General features: G+C 41.4%; 1 protein-coding gene across 9 annotated transcripts in view; it reads left to right on the forward strand.

Annotated features, from left to right (window-relative positions):
- ZNF532 (zinc finger protein 532) overlaps positions 1–20,011 on the forward strand; it is a 108,185-nt gene that overhangs the window by 58,189 nt on the left and 29,985 nt on the right. For all 9 annotated transcript variants that reach the window (XM_059893723.1, XM_059893720.1, XM_059893716.1 and 6 more), the window contains 3 exons: positions 5,509–5,690; positions 9,933–10,109; positions 17,370–17,532. In XM_059893723.1, the coding sequence (XP_059749706.1) occupies positions 5,509–5,690; positions 9,933–10,109; positions 17,370–17,532 (522 nt within the window). The remainder of the gene's footprint in view (positions 1–5,508; positions 5,691–9,932; positions 10,110–17,369; positions 17,533–20,011) is intronic.

The raw sequence follows: 20,011 nt of genomic DNA on the forward strand, positions 1-20,011 counted from the left end.
GTGTTCAGGCTCTGGAGGTTTTGCCAGCACGTCATGGGATAAAGTAAGGTTTTGGTGGCATTTGCTGAATTCTGCCTTGCCAGTTACTCCTTCTCTTAAAGATATTCTGTGGACAGTCTATACAAGGTAATGATTGACTCAGAGACTCAGAATGCTGCTTTATCATTAACTGGCCCAGTGCTCAGCAAACCCCCATGCAGGTCTCTGTGGTTTAGCTCGAAGCCCTCTTCACCCTGCGTCCCCCGAGCCTGAATCCGAGCCAGGACCCCAGGCATGCTCGGGCCCAGGTTAGCCTGCCCTGCCTGCGTCTGCTTACCCTGCCGAGGAGCAGGCCGCGAGGAGTGGGGGGTGAGATGGAGCGTCTGGGGTGGGTCATGCCCTTCCCAGCCGCACTGAACCAAGCGGTGCAATAAAAATGGAGCACGTGGACATCGACTTCTAACACCGGTAAAGCTGCCCTGGTTGGCGGTTTATATTCCACTCTATCCCGTTAATAATTCCTGCCTTGGGGCACACTGAGAAAAGGAGTGGGTGGAGGGGCCAGAGAAGTTTCCCTCTCTCCATGAAGTAGTTAAGAGCTGACAACTGTAGTTTTAATAATTGAAAATTAAACTTATTGGAATGTTGTTGCTTCACCTCTTGGTAAAACCACAACTAAACTTAGCCAAGTACAGACTGGAAGTGCGTATTATAACCTCCGAATTGGTAAAATCAGTTTTCTTCCCGTAGAATCAGAGGATGTTACAGGTCTTTTGCTCAACTCTTTTATTTTACAGTTGAAGAGACAAATGCCCAATCAGTGGCCAACTCAGAACCTGAGGCAAGATTTCTTTATTGCTAGTTATTCTTTCCAGTTTGTGATGCTGGTAACCTAAGACGTAGAAGCATAGAACTTTACAGTTGCAGGGACCATAGGAGTCTTCTGAGAACGGACCCTGGGGTTACATTCAGATTAGCTTCAAGGGTGCAGATAAAGGTGACTTATCTGCAGTGGTCCTTATTTTGGGGGGTTGCTGATCCAGTTTAGGTTCAGGGAGTTTATGGGCATCATTAATAGAACATACCAGGCGTATTAAATTACCCCGAGCAGCCTCCCCCAGGTCTCGTTTCTAGACGTACTCTGCTCCAGCAGCTGCTTCTGGAGGCCGTGGGGCTGCCTCAGTTCCCGCACCCACCCGAAACACCATTATTAGCGTGGTTTTTGGTCCTGCTCTCCTAAATGTTTACTATTAATTTTGGTCAGGCTAGTCCTGTCCCAGTTGATATTTCAGTGTTATCAACTCTTAATTTATCTGTCTTCTTGAGCAATTGTCATCTGAGTAGATTATATGTGTGGACCATACTGCTTTCTGTGAATTTGCTCATTTCACTGTCAACTTTTATTAGGGATTTTTAGTGCAGAATGATTTGAGGACAAAACCAGCACCAATAGCTAGCATTGGGAACAATGGTATATACAGTTATTTCTGCTATAATGCTTGCTTTGTGTTACTTCCATTTAACTGAGATCTAAAATGCAATGCTTTGTGCAAATGCTTTCTCATTGTGAAATTGGGTGAAAGTGAGAGCCAGAAAACAAACTGGTATACTTTTATTATTATTATTATTATTTGGTAGTTATACTGTATATGGAAAATTACGAAACTGCTGTTAATGAGGCAGAAACAGTGTACTTAGCATCTGGGCTGACTGTTAAGTTGACAGTGTTTTGACCTCTGGATCAGTGGGTTTCATGCTGTCACAGGCTTTTGGTCTGTTTGAAATTTAAGCATAAGTAGATGCTATATTTACTCACATTTCCCTAGCCTTCCTCATCTTTTCCCTTGCTACTTTTCTCCCTAAAATATGAGTTGAAACACATAGAATTATTTTCCTTGTTACTCAGATAATTCCTCCTGTCTACAAAGAGGGTGCCAAGCCCTAGGGCTCTCTGAATCCTTACCAGGGCCCTGGTGTACCCCGTTCCCCCTTCCTCACAGCCTGCGTTGGAGGCCTATCCTTCAATTTCTGTGCCAGGATTGGGCAGAGAAGGGTGCAATACAGGTAGCTGTCAAGTTATGAGTGTGATTACCTTTCAGCTTTATTTTCAGCTTTCTCATGTTACCTGAGTATTGAAAAATAATATTTTACTTTAAAAAGTAGCAGTTCGCTGGGCAAATGAGTCTGCCCCAGACTAGAAATTAGCCGCTTATTACCTAAGTACTGCAAACGTTTTCCATTTTCAGATGACATAAGTAAACTGTCAAAAGACACATGAGACTATTTAAGTGCATTTTATTATACTGTTTTCTGTTCAGAAGCAGGTACTGTCATGTTAAACTGCTTTATCCTGTCGAAAGTAGCCTCAACTTGTATAGTAGAGAGTTAGAGTTTTAAGATACATTTTCGTTTCTTTGATTTAAAACAACGAAAAAAAGGACAGTCAGATTCTTGTAGACCACAGAGAAATCCTGGCCTGCCCCCATGCTCAAACGCATTTCCCCAGATCCAGAGAGCGTGTGTCATTACTGTGAATTCCCAGTATCCCAGAGAAGCTAATGGCATCTGCTCCTCTGTGCTTAGAAGATCCGTCACTGTTGTCTCAGGAAGCAGAGAGGACACATTATCTAAAACAGGGGCGGTGGATAAAACTGGAGGGAGAACAGTTAGGTAAACCCTAAAACTATTGCAATCACGCAAGTATCCAGGAAGAGAACGTCTGCAGTCCAGACAGCTTGCTTGTTCTCAAAATGGAATGGAGTGGGAGCAGGTAAACGGAAACATCGGAGTCAGCACAGTATGTGCACAAATATATATGCATCTGTGTGTACAAACTAAAGATTAGAACTTCATCTGATGTGATTTCCCAGGGACTGAATTCTCCCGTTTCAGCAGTATGGAAGCATTGTGATTTGGGGCTGTAGCCCACTCCGGCTCCCACTCTCGCCTGTACTTCTGTACCTAAAGTGGGTGAGGAGCCTCAGCCCATGGAAATGGCTGAGTGCAGATTCCTGTAGCTCATCAGTGGTGGAGGGGGCAGGGAGGGCAGAGGCTGCCACCTGCTCTCACAGAGCCCTGGGGCCACAAGGAGCGCCCCGCTGCACAGTGCAGTGTGAGGGGAATGCGTCCCCTCTCCAAGGACTTGGTGCAAGAGAGGTCGCTATTGAAACGTTGGTAATTAGGTGACCTTGTCACTCTAAAGCATTTTTCATAGTCTTTGCAGTCAGACATTTCTATCGTAAAGAGCACTTTAATTAACAGAACCTCTTCTTGAATACTTTTGATACTTATTTTAGTTGACCTGCTAGTAACAGAGCCCCTTCCCCCACCAACCCGTCCATAACTATTTATATAGTTACGTGAGTTACAAACACACAGGCATCCAGTAGGGGAGCATGTTTAAGTAATTCATGGTGAATTTTATGTGTATCGTGAAGGGGGTGTGTTAACATGTCTTGATGAGAGATCATGTGAAACTTCTCTTCAGCTTTTAGGGAGCACATACTTTGTCTCCTTTTTAGATCTCCTGTTTTATTTTTGTTGCTGTCTCTCCCTATAATAAAAGTGGTAGAACCACATCACTCTCCATGAAGGAGAAGCTGCGGAGGTGGGATGGGGGGTGGCCTGTAACCCTGACAGCGGTCCTCTGGCCTTCACGTGCATTTGCCCGGCGGGGGGGTGGTGGTGGTGGTGGCATTTTTGCTTGTTTATTCCTTGTGACCCCCATCCTACTCCTCCCTTGGCCTTGGAATTAATTATTCAGAGCCCAGTTCAAATCCCGGTTCTTCCACCTCATAGCTGTGAGGCCTTGGCAAGTTTCTTAACTTCTCTAACCCTCATTTCCTTGTCTGTAAACTGGAGATAATATTATCCACTTCGTAGGTTATTATGAGCATCAGATGAGGTGATGTATCGAAGTTTGTCTGTTTAAAGGACCTAGTTCACCGCTTGGCTTAGAGTGGAATGGGCTCAATACATATGATAAACATAAAATGTTTTGACTTGAGTGTAGAAAACACTGGTTTTATTCCTAAGTAAGTACAAGACATTCTGAGATGTCTGTGGAAATTCAGACATTATAATTCACTGCCTGGGATGAATGACGGTGTGGTAAAAGCGAATAGAAGACCTTCGTTCAAAGAAGCAGACTACCTGTGATAATGTAGATGTCACCAGGATCTTAAAATTAATGCATCTGTTGATTGGTTTTCATTGCTGTGGCTTGTTTTAACCTTTGGGATATGTGTTAGAAAAGGAATGCTATTTTTAAATGATGCTTAACCTCATCAAAGCTGCCTGTAATGTTCTTATTTTGTGACTGCAATAAACATTTTATGGGATAAAATTTGTATTTTAGTCCTTTCAGGAGAGAACCAAGAAAGAGTTTTCAAGTGAGTTTCTGATTTTTCTTAGTTTAGGTTCCTCAGAAGTTTAAACCTTAATTTGTTTGATGCAATAGCTAAAAGAATAAAAAGTCTTTTGAAAATGTCTTAATTCTGTTGTCATTACAAAAGGTTGTTTCAGTTTTAGCTGGAGTCTGTATTTTGAGGCTTTCTTTAACTGACTTTAATAAAAATTACATATTTTAGAAGATAGTAGTAAGATACTTGTTGCACGAATGTCCAGATAGTATTCAGACACATTTTGTCTTCTGCTATGTTAGGTTTATTTTTGGAATGGAAGTAATTGAGTCCTCTATTTATATTTACTTTAAGTTTTTTGTGTTTTAAAAATATGCCATGTTTAGTGCTTATATCTAAGGGGATGAAAAATATGTAGCATGTTTCAGTTTTTCCTGGTTATTAGTTAATGGTGTAGAGCCCTTTCCAAAGAGAATTTCAGTCTCAGTTTTAGTTTATATGTGATCAGATTTTAAGCTCTATGAAGTTTCAATTTAATATCTGAATTTATGTATCTAAACTTGGTTCGTTGGTTTTAATCATAAATCATAACGTTCAGTTCATCCATTTAGGAAACCAATTCATGTGCAAAAAAGAACAACTGATTGCTGTGGCCATTCTTTTTGCATTCCTGTATTTCAGATCTCAAATAACTGAAGTGAAAAAAATAAAAAAAAAGAAAGAAAGCTGGATTAGCCACTAATTAATTTTTATTATTTTGAAGAAACTTTTTTGAGTTGTGAGAACTCTACTGTCAAGATAGATGCCCATAAACTTGTATTTTAAAGTTAATTATACATTAAAGTAGATTTACTATCATACTTTATAAGGATACCTCTTCTTCACACTAAAAAAAAAAAATGTAAAAGTAACAAAATTGGAAGTCTACCTAATGCTAACAGTCTCTTCACATCGTACTGAGGGATGAGCGTGACTGCATATTGTTTGTATTTTACAGGGCCATTTTACATTGACCATTTAACTTGTAAGTTTGCTTTTTCTTTGGAAATCAATTATCGTAGTATTTGAAATGACCACTGTATACTTATTTTGAGGTTTAACCAAGCTTCTTTGCATATTAGAAAATACTTCGTAGGACCAACCCTGTTTCCCCCTTTGGTTTATTTAGAAGACTTGCACTGTCTGCCAGATGCTGCTTCCTAACCAGTGCAGTTACGCATCTCATCAGAGAATCCACCAGCACAAATCTCCCTACACCTGCCCCGAGTGCGGGGCCATCTGCAGGTCGGTGCACTTCCAGACCCACGTCACCAAGAACTGTCTGCACTACACGCGGAGAGTTGGTTTTCGGTCAGTATATCGTTCATTTCTGTGCAAACAAAGCTGATTCACGCCTGAGGGTACAAGGTTCTGAGTGGTCTGTGCACATCGTTTTCAGGGTCATACAGTGATACCTCGATTAACAGATCCTCTGGGAACCTGGCTCATTTATAGTCGAGTTGATCTGTGTGAATCCTGCAATGTGGTATTGACTCTGGTCCACACGAAGCCGAGGGTCAGTGGGGCCCATCCTTCCAGGCAAAAGTGTGCAGGTGGCAAGGTTTGGCTTTGATTGACTGTTAGAGCCTTTATACTTTCTGCACCCTTTCTAGCGTCCTTCTGTTGTCGTGCTCTCTGCATTTTAACCCCTGCAAGAATGCAGTGCATTTCTGTACCTCTGAATACTTGCTCTCATCAAAACAGAAAGGGTGTGGATGGTCCCTTACTTTTATCTTGTCTTGTTGAAGGATTGGGTGTATGTCCTTTCCTACCACCGCTCGTTGTGGAAGAGCCTTCCACCCCAGATCACCTTCCTTTATTCCTTCTTCTCCATTACCTGAGTCCAGGCTTCTCCCTCATCTCTGCACATCTTAACCGTGACCCCTTTCACTGCCCCTTAATATTCTCAGATGTGTCTTTTACAACATCTGACAAGGCTAATGTTAGTTTAGTCTTTTACAACATCTGACAAATCTAAATGTTAGTTTAGTATTGAGTGATGATGCATTTGAACTTGATCCTCCACTTTGTGACCTTCTGAAATGCATTCCTGTACCTTTTAGAAACATTTTATTCCTGTATATTTTGACCCAATGAAGGTCCACCAAGAAAACATGCCATTGATATACAGTGTCTTTGTTAATAGAGGTATTACTGTATTCTGTATGTATCTTAAACTTGAACATTTGGTCACCTGGTATTGTTAATGTTAGACTGTTAATATACAATGATTTTTTTTTTTAGTTGTGATACAGATATGATGTTTTATAAAAACGAAGGCCAGTCGGTATGATTTAAAAGTTTTATTTCAGTTAAATTTACGTTATGGCATCACCAATTTCTAGGTGGTTCAGTCCATTTTTCTAACACTAAGACTTATTTCACATTTTTATCTCATGCCTCCAAACTTGTGATGCACAGATGTTTAATGGATTGGCAACCACCCTAGTAGAAAACCTTTGGTTTGGAAATTTAGAAACCAGGGTTTTTGTACCAGTTCTGCTCCTCATTGTGTGGTAATTCATGTGTTCTTTGTGCCTTGGTGCCCTGTCTGTAAAATTGGTGTGATGTTTGCCTCCTTCTCTGTGGGTATGTTATAGAGTAAAACAGGATAATCCAAAAGCATGCTAAGCGCTTAAGAGGAATGTTCCACATTGAAGGTGCCCTTGATTCCACAGAATTCATACACAGTGATACTTTGGTTCTTATCCCATGTTTTGAAACTCTTATTACTGGATTCTTTATTTAATATAGAACTTACAAGTGCAGTTCTTTTAACGGATGCCAATTTCCTCAGATATTTATAGTTGATTTTTCTAATATAATGAAAGTAAACTTAAGTTGGAATGAATAAAGGAAGTAAGACTCCTATAATGCTAGCTATTCCTGGTATCTTTTCTAAATTAAAACAAAAGCTCTGCCGGCAAGCTAAAAGTAATTAACTCAACTTGGAAAAGACCATCCCTTGCTTTGCTTTTCTTTTTTTTTCCCCCTCATTCACAGAGTTGCTTAAATTTGGCACTTTGAATTTTTACTAAAATTTCTGTGTTTAGTATAGACTTTTTTTCTTGCATTTGAGGGTTACAAGAGCTATAAAAACACTGTGTTTGTACGTTCTGAAGTTTAGTTCATGTTTACCTCTTTAGGTAATAGAACAGAATTTGACCTGAGTTTTTTTCCTGTTGTTTCAAATAATGGTCCAGTCTGCTACTTGTCTGGGGTTTAGCAGCCCGTTGACCTTGTACATTTTCCCCTCCTTTTTTGGCTTTATAGTTTTTCCAATTAAAAATTTTATTTTATTTTTAGCCAGAGGAGCATCTCTAGCATGGCTCCCAGCCTGACTTTGTCTCTTTGGGTTTAGTGTGCCTTGTTTACTCTCTTCCTGATCATATTACAGCTCCCAAATATTGAGGGGGTCATTTCTAGCTTCTGGTTGATTTGGTAAAAGTCATTTATTTCTCTGAATTTTTCTGCTTCTTGATCCATTAGATCTGCATCTAGAAAGGGGAATTATAGGATTGTATACTGTAAAAATTTTTTTTTAATGAAGAGAAACTTAATTAGGTACCCAGAACACACAGGGCTTCAGCTATATTAAATATTTATTAATAGACTGGATTTTTAGTAGCATTAGGATGCGGTATGAACCCTTCACATTCTCCTTCTATTTTTCTATCTTATTTGCATTCCATATTGACCTCTTTTCTTCCACTTGTAGGCAGATATTTTACAACTTTCTTTCAAGTTCTTTTAAATTTTTCTACTTTCTTTCCTCACATCAAGGGGAGGGGGGGGCTTTCCCTTGGCCTCCATGAGGCTCCTTGGACCAAGCCTTAGCCACCTCCTTTATCAGCTGTAGGTTCTCTAACCTCCTGCTTATTTTCTTAGAGATTAAATCTTCCTCTCACTCCAGGCGACTTCAGAGAAACAGCCCTTCCTTGGTGTTTTGCCCTTTGAATACACCTTTGTACTCTTGATGGGGAAAATACTTTATGATTCACGATGTAGCAGATTCTTTTGTTTAATAGTTAGTAACCCATCTATTTTTGTTTTGTGTGATCTTCCTCTTTCATAGGAATTACTGGCTTCTAGGGTTGGGAAGGACTAAAAAATTATCTAGTCCAACTCTTCTCATTTAACAAATGAGAAACCAGCCCAGAGAGGGTCAGTAACCTGTTCAAGACAACCCAAGTTCTAGTTAACTCAAAATTGTTTCAGTGCGCTTGGGTGGCTTTATTGCCTAAAACAGTAGGTCAAGTAGATAGGACAGAGGAGCTTTCTGTATTTATTCTCCTATATTCAGTGCTTTTAATGTATATGCTGCTGAACATGATGCCTTAAGTCATTTAAAATGCTAAGGCATTAATTATGATTTTTATGAAATGCCCGCAAAGCTTAACATGGCATGCTTTATAGAGCACATGTCATTTAGAGTGTGTCACTCCTGTACGACTTTGGAAGCTGCTCCTTGAATTTGGAGGGAGGTTCTAAGAACAGAAGTGTCTTAGGTTCACGTTGACGCCATCGAGCGCTGCCCTTGGAAGGCAGCCCCAACTGCAGTCTTCCTCCCCCAGGTCGGCTCTCACATTCACACCCAGGACACGTCTGCCAGGTGTGTGAAAGGTCTACCCCTGCAGACCCTCGAGGGTCGACAGAGAGACCACTCTCAAATAATTTTCAGGTGTGAACAAAGAAGGAAGACTAGGTGATAAATGGGTGGGCTGTAAGTGGTGCTGGGAGTCATTGCATGAGGAGGCTGAGGCTGGGGAGGAGTGTCTCCAAGTTCTGAAGTGTGTTTCTGTAGGACTAGATTTGAGTGATTTGATTTGATTATTGATTATTGATTTGATTATTATTTCTAATAATCATCAGATTATTAGAAATTCAAGAAGAGGTTAGATAGAGAGGCAATTTACATAGGGAGGTTGGTTTTTCAGACGTTCATCTTTCATGTCATTTGTTAAACAAATGTAAATGTACTTAAATTGAATTTCCAGGAGACAAACACACTAGGTGGTTGACCTTCCCTGTAGCCTCCAGGAACGTTCAGTGCCTCAGTGTGGTCAGGACACAGTGGCTATGGCTTCGGAGCCAGTACTCATTCTTTCCTCTGGGTCCCTGTGTCGATGGCATATAGGATTAGATAGCAAAGGTTTCTTCCATTGGGTATTGGGGATGGGTGGGAACCTCAGAATCCAGCGTGCGGGAGTCCTCTCAAAGCCAGCAGTCGTAGGGTCTTGCTGTGCTGCTGGCCTTGACATGGCCCCATGGTCCATTGGTCTCACCACAGCCTGGAGTCTGGATGTTCATTCTTAGAAACTTTAAAGATGCTCAAAAAACAGTCCATTGGAGTTTTGTTTTTCTTCTTCATGATCTTCCTTCTCAAATACATAAAAATAATTTCATCTGTTATAAACAGAGAAAAACCCACACGCTTAAGAAAGCCATTAAGAACCTTAAAGGGCTATTTGTTCATTTTACCCAGTTGTACACAGTTAAGTTATACATGTTTAGTGGTCTCGTGCTAACGACTGTGTGTTTCTTTTCTAACAGATGTGTGCATTGCAATGTTGTGTACTCTGATGTGGCCGCACTGAAGTCTCACATTCAAGGTTCTCACTGTGAAGTCTTCTACAAGTGTCCTATTTGTCCAATGGCGTTTAAGTCTGCCCCAAGTACACATTCTCATGCCTACACGCAGCATCCCGGCATCAAGATAGGAGAGCCAAAGTAAGTCATGCTGCCTTTCGACTTTTACCCCACTCCTTTATTAGTAATTTAGAAGAGGTTGTAGTTCTGTGGGATATAATTTAAGATATGAAAAATTATGCCACTGTGCAGATTTTGACACTCTGTGAAGTATAGCTCATAACTCCCTAAACCTTTCAGTCCTGTCCAGGGGAAAATCTTTGTCCTAAAATGTCACTTACTATTTATGCTCTTGTCATCAGTTTCTGCTAAACAAGTGAATGTTTATCATTTTTGTTCTTTTTCTTAAGATGATTTTAATAGGTTCTTGGAAGACTGTAAAAAACTGTGCTCTTTCAATTTTCATAGTTTCTTATAGTATACACTTTTCACAGTAACATGTATAAGATGAAGTCAACTTAAGACACTGGTCCCTGCATTTAACTTCATAGCCGATGTAAATCCTTGATTAGTAAAAAGTAAATTTCATTTTTTGCTTGATCTCGCTCTTAATTTTGTCAGTGTTTGCCTTGTTGAGTCTTTAATCCTGAGGTGGTGTTTCAGCAGGCAGTTACGGGCTGCCCGCCTGCAGTGGTGGCCAGCTTAGCAAAGACGAGGCAGTGAGGGCGCTGGGGTCAGAATCCTGCCGCCACCCACCAGCTGAGTGACCTTGGGCCGGCACTGACCCCTGTAAAGTGAGGGTCATGCTTATGTCGCCGGGTTTGTGTGAGGATAAAGCAGGGTGAGGTCTTTAAAATGCACGGCACGTGGCCCCTCTCTCTGGCGCACGGAGGGCCCGTAGCCTCGGCTCCTTCCCTGCTTCCTCGGTCCCTGGATGTGCACACAGCCCTGGATCAGATGCCCGGCCTGATGTTTACTTTCTTCCTGTGTTGTTTGTGGCAGTGTGGAATTTGATAATTATGTGAGGCTAGATTTGCTGCCTCAAACCTATTGGTGTGTTTTGTCTAAACTCTATAATCAAGGAAGTATTGGGGGAAGATATGTGGATATGCCGTATTATGTATGTCTGGCTTTAATGTAGCATTTAGTTTGGGGGACATGTCATTGGCTAAACATGATAGAAGTGACTCTGTTTACTAAAAAACTATGAGAAAATGGAATTTTATTCTAATAGGACCTTCATTCTGATCTTTGTAGATCTTCAAAATGAAACACATTACAAATTAGGGGATCCACATACGACTTGGTGTCTTGACTCCGAAGACAGACATTAGTGAAACATCAGTTAAACAGCCTTCAGTGTTCCTGGTCATCAGCCTTTTGGACACTAGCATAGTCTGCCCTACCCCCTACTCTCCCCACCCCAACCCCCCGGTGAATATAGTTTTTGACTTGGTTTTTTTATTCAAGTAAATAAAACTTTATTCACTGGAATGTGCATGAAATCTGGAACAGTAGTTGTTACCTGGGAATACAGCACAGCAAACGATTAAAGTAAACTAAAACAATATTCCTCAAATTTGAGTAATGTATAGGAAAATAATCATTCCAGTATTTTCTTAAAAACTTTTCTCTACTACAATGGTTTTTTTAACAAGTGCAAGCCCAAAGATAGTCATTAATGATTGAGTTTTAAACTATAAAACTAAAACAGGGCTTCCCTGGTGGCACAGTGGTTGGGAATCCGCCTGCCAGTGTGGGGGACACGGGTTCGAGCCCTGGTCTGGGAAGATCCCACATGCTGCGGAGCAGCTGGGCCCGTGAGCCACAACTACTGAGCCTGTGCGTCTGGAGCCTGTGCTCCGCAACAAGAGAGGCCGTGATAGTGGGCGGCCCATGCACCGCGATGAAGAGTGGCCCCCGCTCGCCACAACTAGAGAAAGCCCTCGCACAGAAACGAAGACCCAGCACAGCCATAAAAATAAATTAATGAATTAAAAAAAAAACAAAAACAAAAAAACTAAAACAAATTTACAGGTGAAATACAACAAAACTCCCAGACCAGTGAACACAGTTAACAGCATTAATTCAGGGAAATGAGTCAAGTCCTCACTGCAGCAGCAGGTGCTGCTCCTCGGGCCCTGTGATTGTCACCCTGTACTACAGGCGCCACCTTTCCCTATGCACACTCCTATAAAGCCTGGCTTCCTGTGCCATGCTGGAAGCTGGTCGGCCTACATTTGACCCAGAAGCTTTCGTTTGACGTTAGATCTCTGTTCTGTTAAAGTTAGCGCCACATAAATAAGTAGCTCCCACGCCGGTAGAATGTCAGGCATGAAATCTCCCAGCAGTCTTTGGTTAACAGGTGGTTTTATGCAAATGACTCAAAATTATGCAGATGATTTACGTTAATTTTTAAAGATCAATATAAAAATCCCACCTCCCATTTTCATTAGAGAATATATGGCAGTCTGAAAATATACCCATGAAGACCTGCAGTCCCAGCACCTCAACTTGAAAAGCACAACATAAGATTTTTATTTCACAGATGTTTATGTAGTGATTACTATGTGCAGGTACCATTCCAGTGCTTTGTTTCTTGTTTTCCAGTGTGTGGTCAGGCATGTTTCCCTGCTGTGTCAAAGGGAACTTTGAATACCCTTTAATCTTTTCTGGGTAATTTAAGATCATTTTGAATGTCCACTACTAGATTTTATGGTGATACAGTCTTGTGACTGTTTTTATATCTTCCTTGACGTCTGATTAACCAGCTGTTTCTTTGGCTGCTTTTCCCTTCCTTCTATTTGCCTCTTCTAAATGTCTATAAATAGAGCAATGAGGACTTCAAAGTGAAGAATTGTATGAGACGGAGTTGTTCTTTTTTTGTTTTGTTTTGTTTTTTTAAAGAATCTGAGTGCCCTCATCCATGGCAGTCCTGGGTCTCCTATCATTAGTGCTCAGCTGATTGCTATGTGGTTGAATGTGGGCCCTGAATCCAGATTATTCGCTCTGCCATTTACTGGCAAGTTGTTTAATTTTTTATGTCTCAGTTTCTTTTCTTTTCTTTCTTTCCTTTTTTAAAAAAAAATTTATTTATTTATTTATTTGGTTGCGCCGGGCAGGCTCCTTAGTTGCGGCTCGCCGGCTCCTTAGTTGTGGCACGCGGGCTCCTCAGTTGTGGCATGCGAACTCTTAGTTGCGGCACGTGGGATCTAGTTCCCTGACCAGGGATCCAACCCGGGCCCCCTGCTTTGGGAGTGCAGAGTCTTAACCACTGCGCCACCAGGGAAGTCCCAAAAGACAGAGTTTTGGAGCAAGTTCCTAAGAAATAAAACAGTACAAAACTACAGTAGCGGTGTGGTGGAGGACTTTGATTCAGACGAAGCTGAATTTAAAGCACGGCCCTGGGATTTACACAGCATCAAGCAGATTCTCTAATCTCTGAGCCCGTGTCCCATCTGTGAGGGGGCAGTGGTGCAGATTCACCTAATGGAGGTGTGGGGACGTGTCCCACTCGGACGGTGCCTTGTACCTGGCTGTACTCACTCAGTGGTGATGGAGGCAGTTGGCAGCAATTCTGAGCTTAGAATCCTATACTCATGTGTTTTTACGTTTGTTTCAAGGGTACCACTCTGTCCTGACTGAGGGTGGGTTTTTGGATTTACTTTTTCTTTCCCACCTCTTGTTTTCCTTCCCCTGCCTTCCATCCCCTGCCTCCCCGCCCCTGCAGGTTTTTTTCAGCCGCCTCCTCCCTCCTTTCTTCTAGGCCAGTTATCCTGCTGTTCACTCAGTCTTGCAGTTGGGTCAAGTCAAACTTTTAGGTTCAGCTTTCAAAGTACCTCCACTGCGTCCAGCCACACTGTCCCCAGCATGCTGTGCCCGTGTAGACTCCGCCTTTGTGCGCACTGATCTCCCTGTCTTTTTTTTTTTTTTAATAAATTTATTTACTTATTTATTTATTTTTGGCTGTGTTGGGTCTTCGTTGCTGTGTGCGGGCTTTCTCTGGTTGCGTCGAGCGGGAGCTACTCTTCGTTGTGGTGCACGGGCTTCTCATTGCGGTGGCTTCTCTTGTTGCGGAGCATGGGCTCTAGGTGCGCGGGCTCAGCAGTTGTGGCTCGCAGGCTCTAGAGTGCAGGCTCAGTAGTTGTGGCACACGGGCTTAGTTGCCCCACAGCATGTGGGATCTTCCTGGACCAGGGCTCGAACCCGTGTCCCCTGCCTCGGCAGGCAGATTCTTAACCACTGCGCCACCAGGGAAGTCTTGGTCTCCTTGTCTTGAACAAAAGCCCTCCCTCCTCTCTGCGTGCCCGTCTCCCTGTGGTTCTTTCCTGCACTGTAGCAATAGTTGGAGAGTCTGCTCTGTGGTCATGGTCTATCACTATGTCTGTGAAGTTCGTGGTACCCTTATTTGGACTTTTCTTTTTTGACATTAGCACCAGTTTTTAATTTTTTAATCGTTTCTATCCTACAGAAAAGTTGGAAGAACACTGTGGAGAACTCGTGTGTCCCCTTCACCCATATCCCCCAGTTGTTAGTATTTCTGACATTTGCTTCATCCTTTCATTTTCTTCTTTCTGTATCTCTCCCTCTCTTTCTCCTATTTAGGAATAATGGGGCCTCATGACATAAATATATGAGTGTGTTCTGCCTCTCCTCCCCAAAAGGACACTCATGTACATTATTACCACCATCTAGCCTCCCAGCCAGGAACCAGCATGGATCACATTACCATCCAGTTCATAGATCCCATGAAAATTTCTCCAGTTGTTGAGATATTGTCTTTTTTCTTTTTTCTTTCTTTCTGGTACAAAATCCAGTCCAGGAGCACATTTTGCATTTAATTGTCCTGTCCCATCAGCGTGCTTCCATCTGGAGCAGTTGCTCAGTCTTTCCCCCTCTCATCCAGCAGACGATACCGGTCTTGTGTTCTGAGGATGACCCTCCTTCCCGGCCCGTCCCCGCTTTCTCATAGTTGGACGCAGGATACGTACTCTGGCAGGAATCTCCTCATCACATCCCATCGAGGATGCTCACCGCCTACCTGCCCTTCTAGGGATGTTACCCTCCATCATCTAGTCCGGTTGGCAGCGGCTAGATTTCTGCACTGTCAGGTCACCATTTCCCCCTGGTTTTTTTATTTAAAGGATAGCTAATTTTTTATTTTTTTTAATTTTTTTATTTGGCTGCATCGGGTCTTAGTTGAGGCACGTGGGATCTTCCTTGCGGCATGAGGGTCTTTTGTTGCGGCACGCGGGCTCTTCATTGCAGCGCGAGGGCTTAGCTGCTCCGCGGCATGTGGGATCTTAGTTCCCGGACCAGGGGTCGAACCTGCGTCCCCTGCATTGGAAGGCGGATTCTTAACCACTGGACCACCAGGGACGTCCCTTCCCCTAGGTATTTGTTCGTGGTTTGTAGGGTGTATTCCAGTATTACACCAAAAACCTGTTCCTCAGAAAAATGCTGAAGTAAATAGATTATGTCCTGTTTTATACTTTCTCTGCAGTTCAGTAGAAGGCAACAAAGCAAAACAAACAAAACCTGAAAGGAATGTAGCATGACTAAAACAAGCCGTGCCATTTTTCATGAAAGAGTTATTTCTGAAAGTGTAAGAATAGAGTCCTGAGAAAATACTTAGCCCAACTAGTAAGTCTTAGTACTTTTCTTGAGGCTATTCTACTAATTACAGAAAAATCAGGAAATATAAGCAAGCAAAACAATAAAAAATTACCATCCAGCAGAGATGATGATAGTTATATGCCATCTGTTTCTTTTCTATACCCTTTAAACAAATGTGATCGTATCCCACATACTGTCTTGTTACGTTTTTTAATTTGCATGAAGATCATTCCATGTCATTGGTGTATGTCCACATCATAATTTTTAAAAATTCATACATTATTGCTCTTATTTAACTACTTACATTACTGGACGTTTGGGTTATTTCCAGCTCTAAGCTATTTCAGACAGTGAGGAAATGCACATCTTTGTCGCACCTGGTAGACTTAATGGTGACACATCATTAATGTACCACCTTTGGGCTGAATGATGAAATCCTGTAAACCTTGTCTGATCTTAAAAAAATCCCCCCTTTCTCCCATCAAGGGTGCTTGTGCTCTGTGCCAGGGTAACTGGCATGTCAGGACCTTCTAAAAGCATGTCACTCACGCCAATTAAATTTATAAATTTCATGTGGAAAAAGAGAAAAAAAAGTTAAATCTATAATTTTGGGGTATAGAAATACAGAGTGAGGTCCAAAGGTACGTGAGAAGTGCTCTCTTAAGAAGACCCTACGAGGAGACAAGTGGTTTCAAGAAGAAAGCCATTCCTTTTTTTTTAACTTTTCTGTGGAAATAGCAAACAAAACCTCAGCTTTTTCTTACGTGGCTCGCACCTTTGGTCAGTGTTTCTCTGCCATTTTCCTAAGCTGCCCTTTGGGATTCTTTGTTCTGGTGCTCCTGGTTCTTCAGAGGAAACACAGGTGTCCCTAGGGCCTCCCTTAAGGCCCAGGACGACGCTATTGGGAAAGGGTGACCTCCTGTGGGCAGATGCGCTCACCAGTGACCCAGCAAATCCCTGGGGGCAAAGGTTGGGAGCGGGGAGGACTCTCTCCCAGAGGACTCTCTCCTGAGGGCCAGAGGAAAGTGTGGATGGATAAAGGAATTATGTCCAGAAGGTTCAGAGCTGCTGAATTATCATAAGGAGGGAAATGGTTATGTTAGGTAGGGAAATGGTTTGTAGGGGACAGGGAGTGGTTTAAACCATTTAGAGCACAGTAGACATTCAGGTGTTGAAGCAACATTTGATTTGTGGATTTTCTTTTATGCGTCTTTATTTTCATGCATAATTGCTTCCTGGTGCAGGGCTTTCATTGTTAAGAACAGGTACAGAAATAGTGACATTCAAGTGTAAAATTACTACTAACTCTGAAAGAAAACTTGCAACAAGTAACAATGTGTTCAGGCATCCAAGATGTGTGGGCCTGCTTAGTTCATCAGTCAAATTCTCTCTCAAGTTAGGGTACCACCATCAGGCTGTGTTCCTTGTCTGATCTTTAAAAAATATTAAAAAAAAAAAAATCAAGGTTGCTTTTGCTCTGTGTTAAAGTAGCTCACAAGTGAAGACCTTGTAAAAATGTGTCAGTTGTAGCTCTGTGAGTAGTAGAATGATTTTTAAGCAAATGTGGTCCCGTGCCTCTATACCCAAAATGTTAAATTGAGCTGCACTCCAGTGATGCCCTCTGCCTTCGAAAGTTTGTTTCAAAGCTAAACTGCTCTATTCTTTTTATTGTGTGTGTTTGTTCTTGCTGCTTCTGCCTCCTGAATTCTTGGATGTGAAGTAGTGGTTCCTTTGGCCTGAGAGATGAGGGCTGACTGACATTTCCCTGCACCTCTTCTGTTTTAGAATAATATATAAGTGTTCCATGTGTGACACTGTATTTACCCTGCAAACCCTGCTGTATCGCCACTTTGACCAACACATCGAAAACCAGAAGGTGTCTGTTTTCAAGTGTCCAGACTGTTCTCTCTTATATGCACAGAAGCAACTCATGATGGACCATATCAAGGTGTGTGCGCATCTCTTATGTCCTTTAAATGAACCGCAGATCCATTCATTGGTCATAAATCAAGGCTGAGCTGCAGATTACGGTAAAGCATGTGCTCTGTCGAAGGAAGGGATGGACGCCGGTCGTTGGTAATGAGCAATTTACAACATGCTGTCGTCACGAGTTCACTTAACTGAGGGATGCTTTTTATTCCCGAGCCCTGGTCTGCATACCATGAAAAATCAAAGCAAAGTAACAAATGCATGCCCTGACTTTAAAAGAATAATCAAGCTTTAGGGTTTTTTTCCCCCCTATATGTGAAAATGAAGGCTGTGAAGTTTACTTTTTTGAGAACTTGGTGTTATGTAGGCTTTAGAAATAGACAGGGACTCTGATGAATTATGTTAATTTGTATAAATATTGGTGTGTTTAGAAAAATGAAGGTTTTCCCTTGAAATTACTTAAGCAGTTAAGTTTGCATTATAATTGATGCCCTGGATCTTGTAGTCTTTTTTCTTTTTAAATCAAGTTTGCATGTAAACTGACAGTGAAATGTCCAGGATACAGCACAGTATCTGGCACCTGCTGGGTGTTCAGTTAATGAAACGAATAAATGTCCAGTTTGGACGACCCACTCTCCAGTCCCCAAAAGGGGCACCTAAATCTCTTTATAGCCTTTTAAGCTCACTAAGGACAGAGCTTAGTCCTCGCCTCTTAACTGTCCACTGTGAGAGGTTAAGCAGTTTGATTCCTGTGTCATCAGGAGATAATATCCATCGGCTCTCAGAGATTAAAGTGACTTCTTTTTAAAAAGAGAAACAACAAACCCAATATTATCATGAACTCAATCTCTCTTTCTCTTAGTTTTTCTGTTTTTAAATGTATTATACAGAAAAGGTCAGTTTAAAGAGCAAACCAAGTCTCTAAATTATTCTAACCTCATGTTAGTTAAATGAACGGACTCTTAATTCTTGAAAGTTCCCGTGTTGAGTGTATATGAGCTCACAGAGCATAACTGCCTACTGCAAAGGGCTTAAAACCTCTCAGAGAGGCCACTCACTAGAAGCCAGGTGAAGGTAGTGATGGCGTGGCATTACTAGGGCGAATAAAATGCATAGGAGAAGTGTTTCATCATTCTCACTTTAAGTACAATAAAATCCTCTTAAGATGTTTTAAAGATTCTTACTAAAATTACAAAATTATCTTGACAATAAATATTTAATGAATGATGAGGAAAAACTACATACTGCTAATAAAAACGCAGGGACATTGGAATTAGACCCAGATATTTTAAATGTACGATATGCGGGTTGGGTGGGGTGCGAGGAAAAGAAGAAAAGTTGCTTCTTAAGAGGCTTTTAAAAGGTATTTGCTTTCTGGAACTCATGTAACATCTGGAAGTGGGGTCATCCGACTTTGTGGTTAGGGTCTTCCTTGTGTTAATAGTGAATTTGGAGGAATACAGGGTTCCAAGAAATAGAGACTGAAGAAGACTGGTAAAACCCTGTGGCCACAAGGATGAGAGAATTGTTTTTATTCATCCGAACCTCCACGAGACTCCATGATACAAAAACAGTGGGAATGCTCTCTTATGTTCTGATTTCAAGTATGTTCTATATGTTCAAAAATATTATCCTGCCTTTATGTGTTTGGGGCTGGGTAAGAATAAAGATAGTTTCAGGGGCACCCTGTTTTTTTTTTTTTTTAAATGTATGTATATATCTAGCTTGTGAATTTATTTACATTGTCTAATACCAGCGCTGTTCAGTTTTTCATGAGGAAGAAATTAAGAGAAAGGAGCCCAGGAACCGTATTTCTCTACATACATATTTATTTAGAGGTAGATTTTTATTTGCCCAGTTTAATCCAATTTGTATCATTTCTTGGTTCCACCACAGTGTGGATGTATTCGCTGTGTGGGACCCCTGTGCTCCGTGTTGGCATCTGCATTTAAAGTAAACCTTCAAGTTATGGTCATTCAGGTTTTTTTATTGTTGCAGGAGCTAAGGAAGCATTAATTCCAGAAGAATTAAGTTGTATTTCTTTTATTAAAAAAAGACATTCATCCTTAAAAAAATAATTTTATTTTTACTTAAAATATAAAAACAAAAGGAGTAAATCAGAAATTCTCATTTCTGCACACATTCCATTGCTCTGTGGTCACAGCAGAACTTTTTGCTGCTTTTCTGGAGTTTCTATAGCATAAGGCTATCTTAGAATACTTTGATATTTTACCCTCTCTTCAACTTTTTAGTTAGTAAAAGTGCATTTGCCTAGAACCTTATGAAAAGTATATCAGAAGATTTGGGGTTTGTTTTCTTTGGGTTTTAAATGGTTAAAAATGTAAAAATTTGGCTTCTGTTTTGAAAAGGACCATTTTAAACACAGAGGCCTCTGCACTGCATGGTGGAAAAGAAGCAAATGCACAGTTTTTGGTGTCAAGAGATGACATCTCTCCCCAGATTTTCTCTTTGCAAAGGCACATTAGACATTCAGCCCA

Source organism: Balaenoptera ricei, chromosome 14 (assembly GCF_028023285.1).
Source record: "Balaenoptera ricei isolate mBalRic1 chromosome 14, mBalRic1.hap2, whole genome shotgun sequence".
NCBI classification, from domain to species: Eukaryota; Metazoa; Chordata; class Mammalia; order Artiodactyla; family Balaenopteridae; genus Balaenoptera; species Balaenoptera ricei.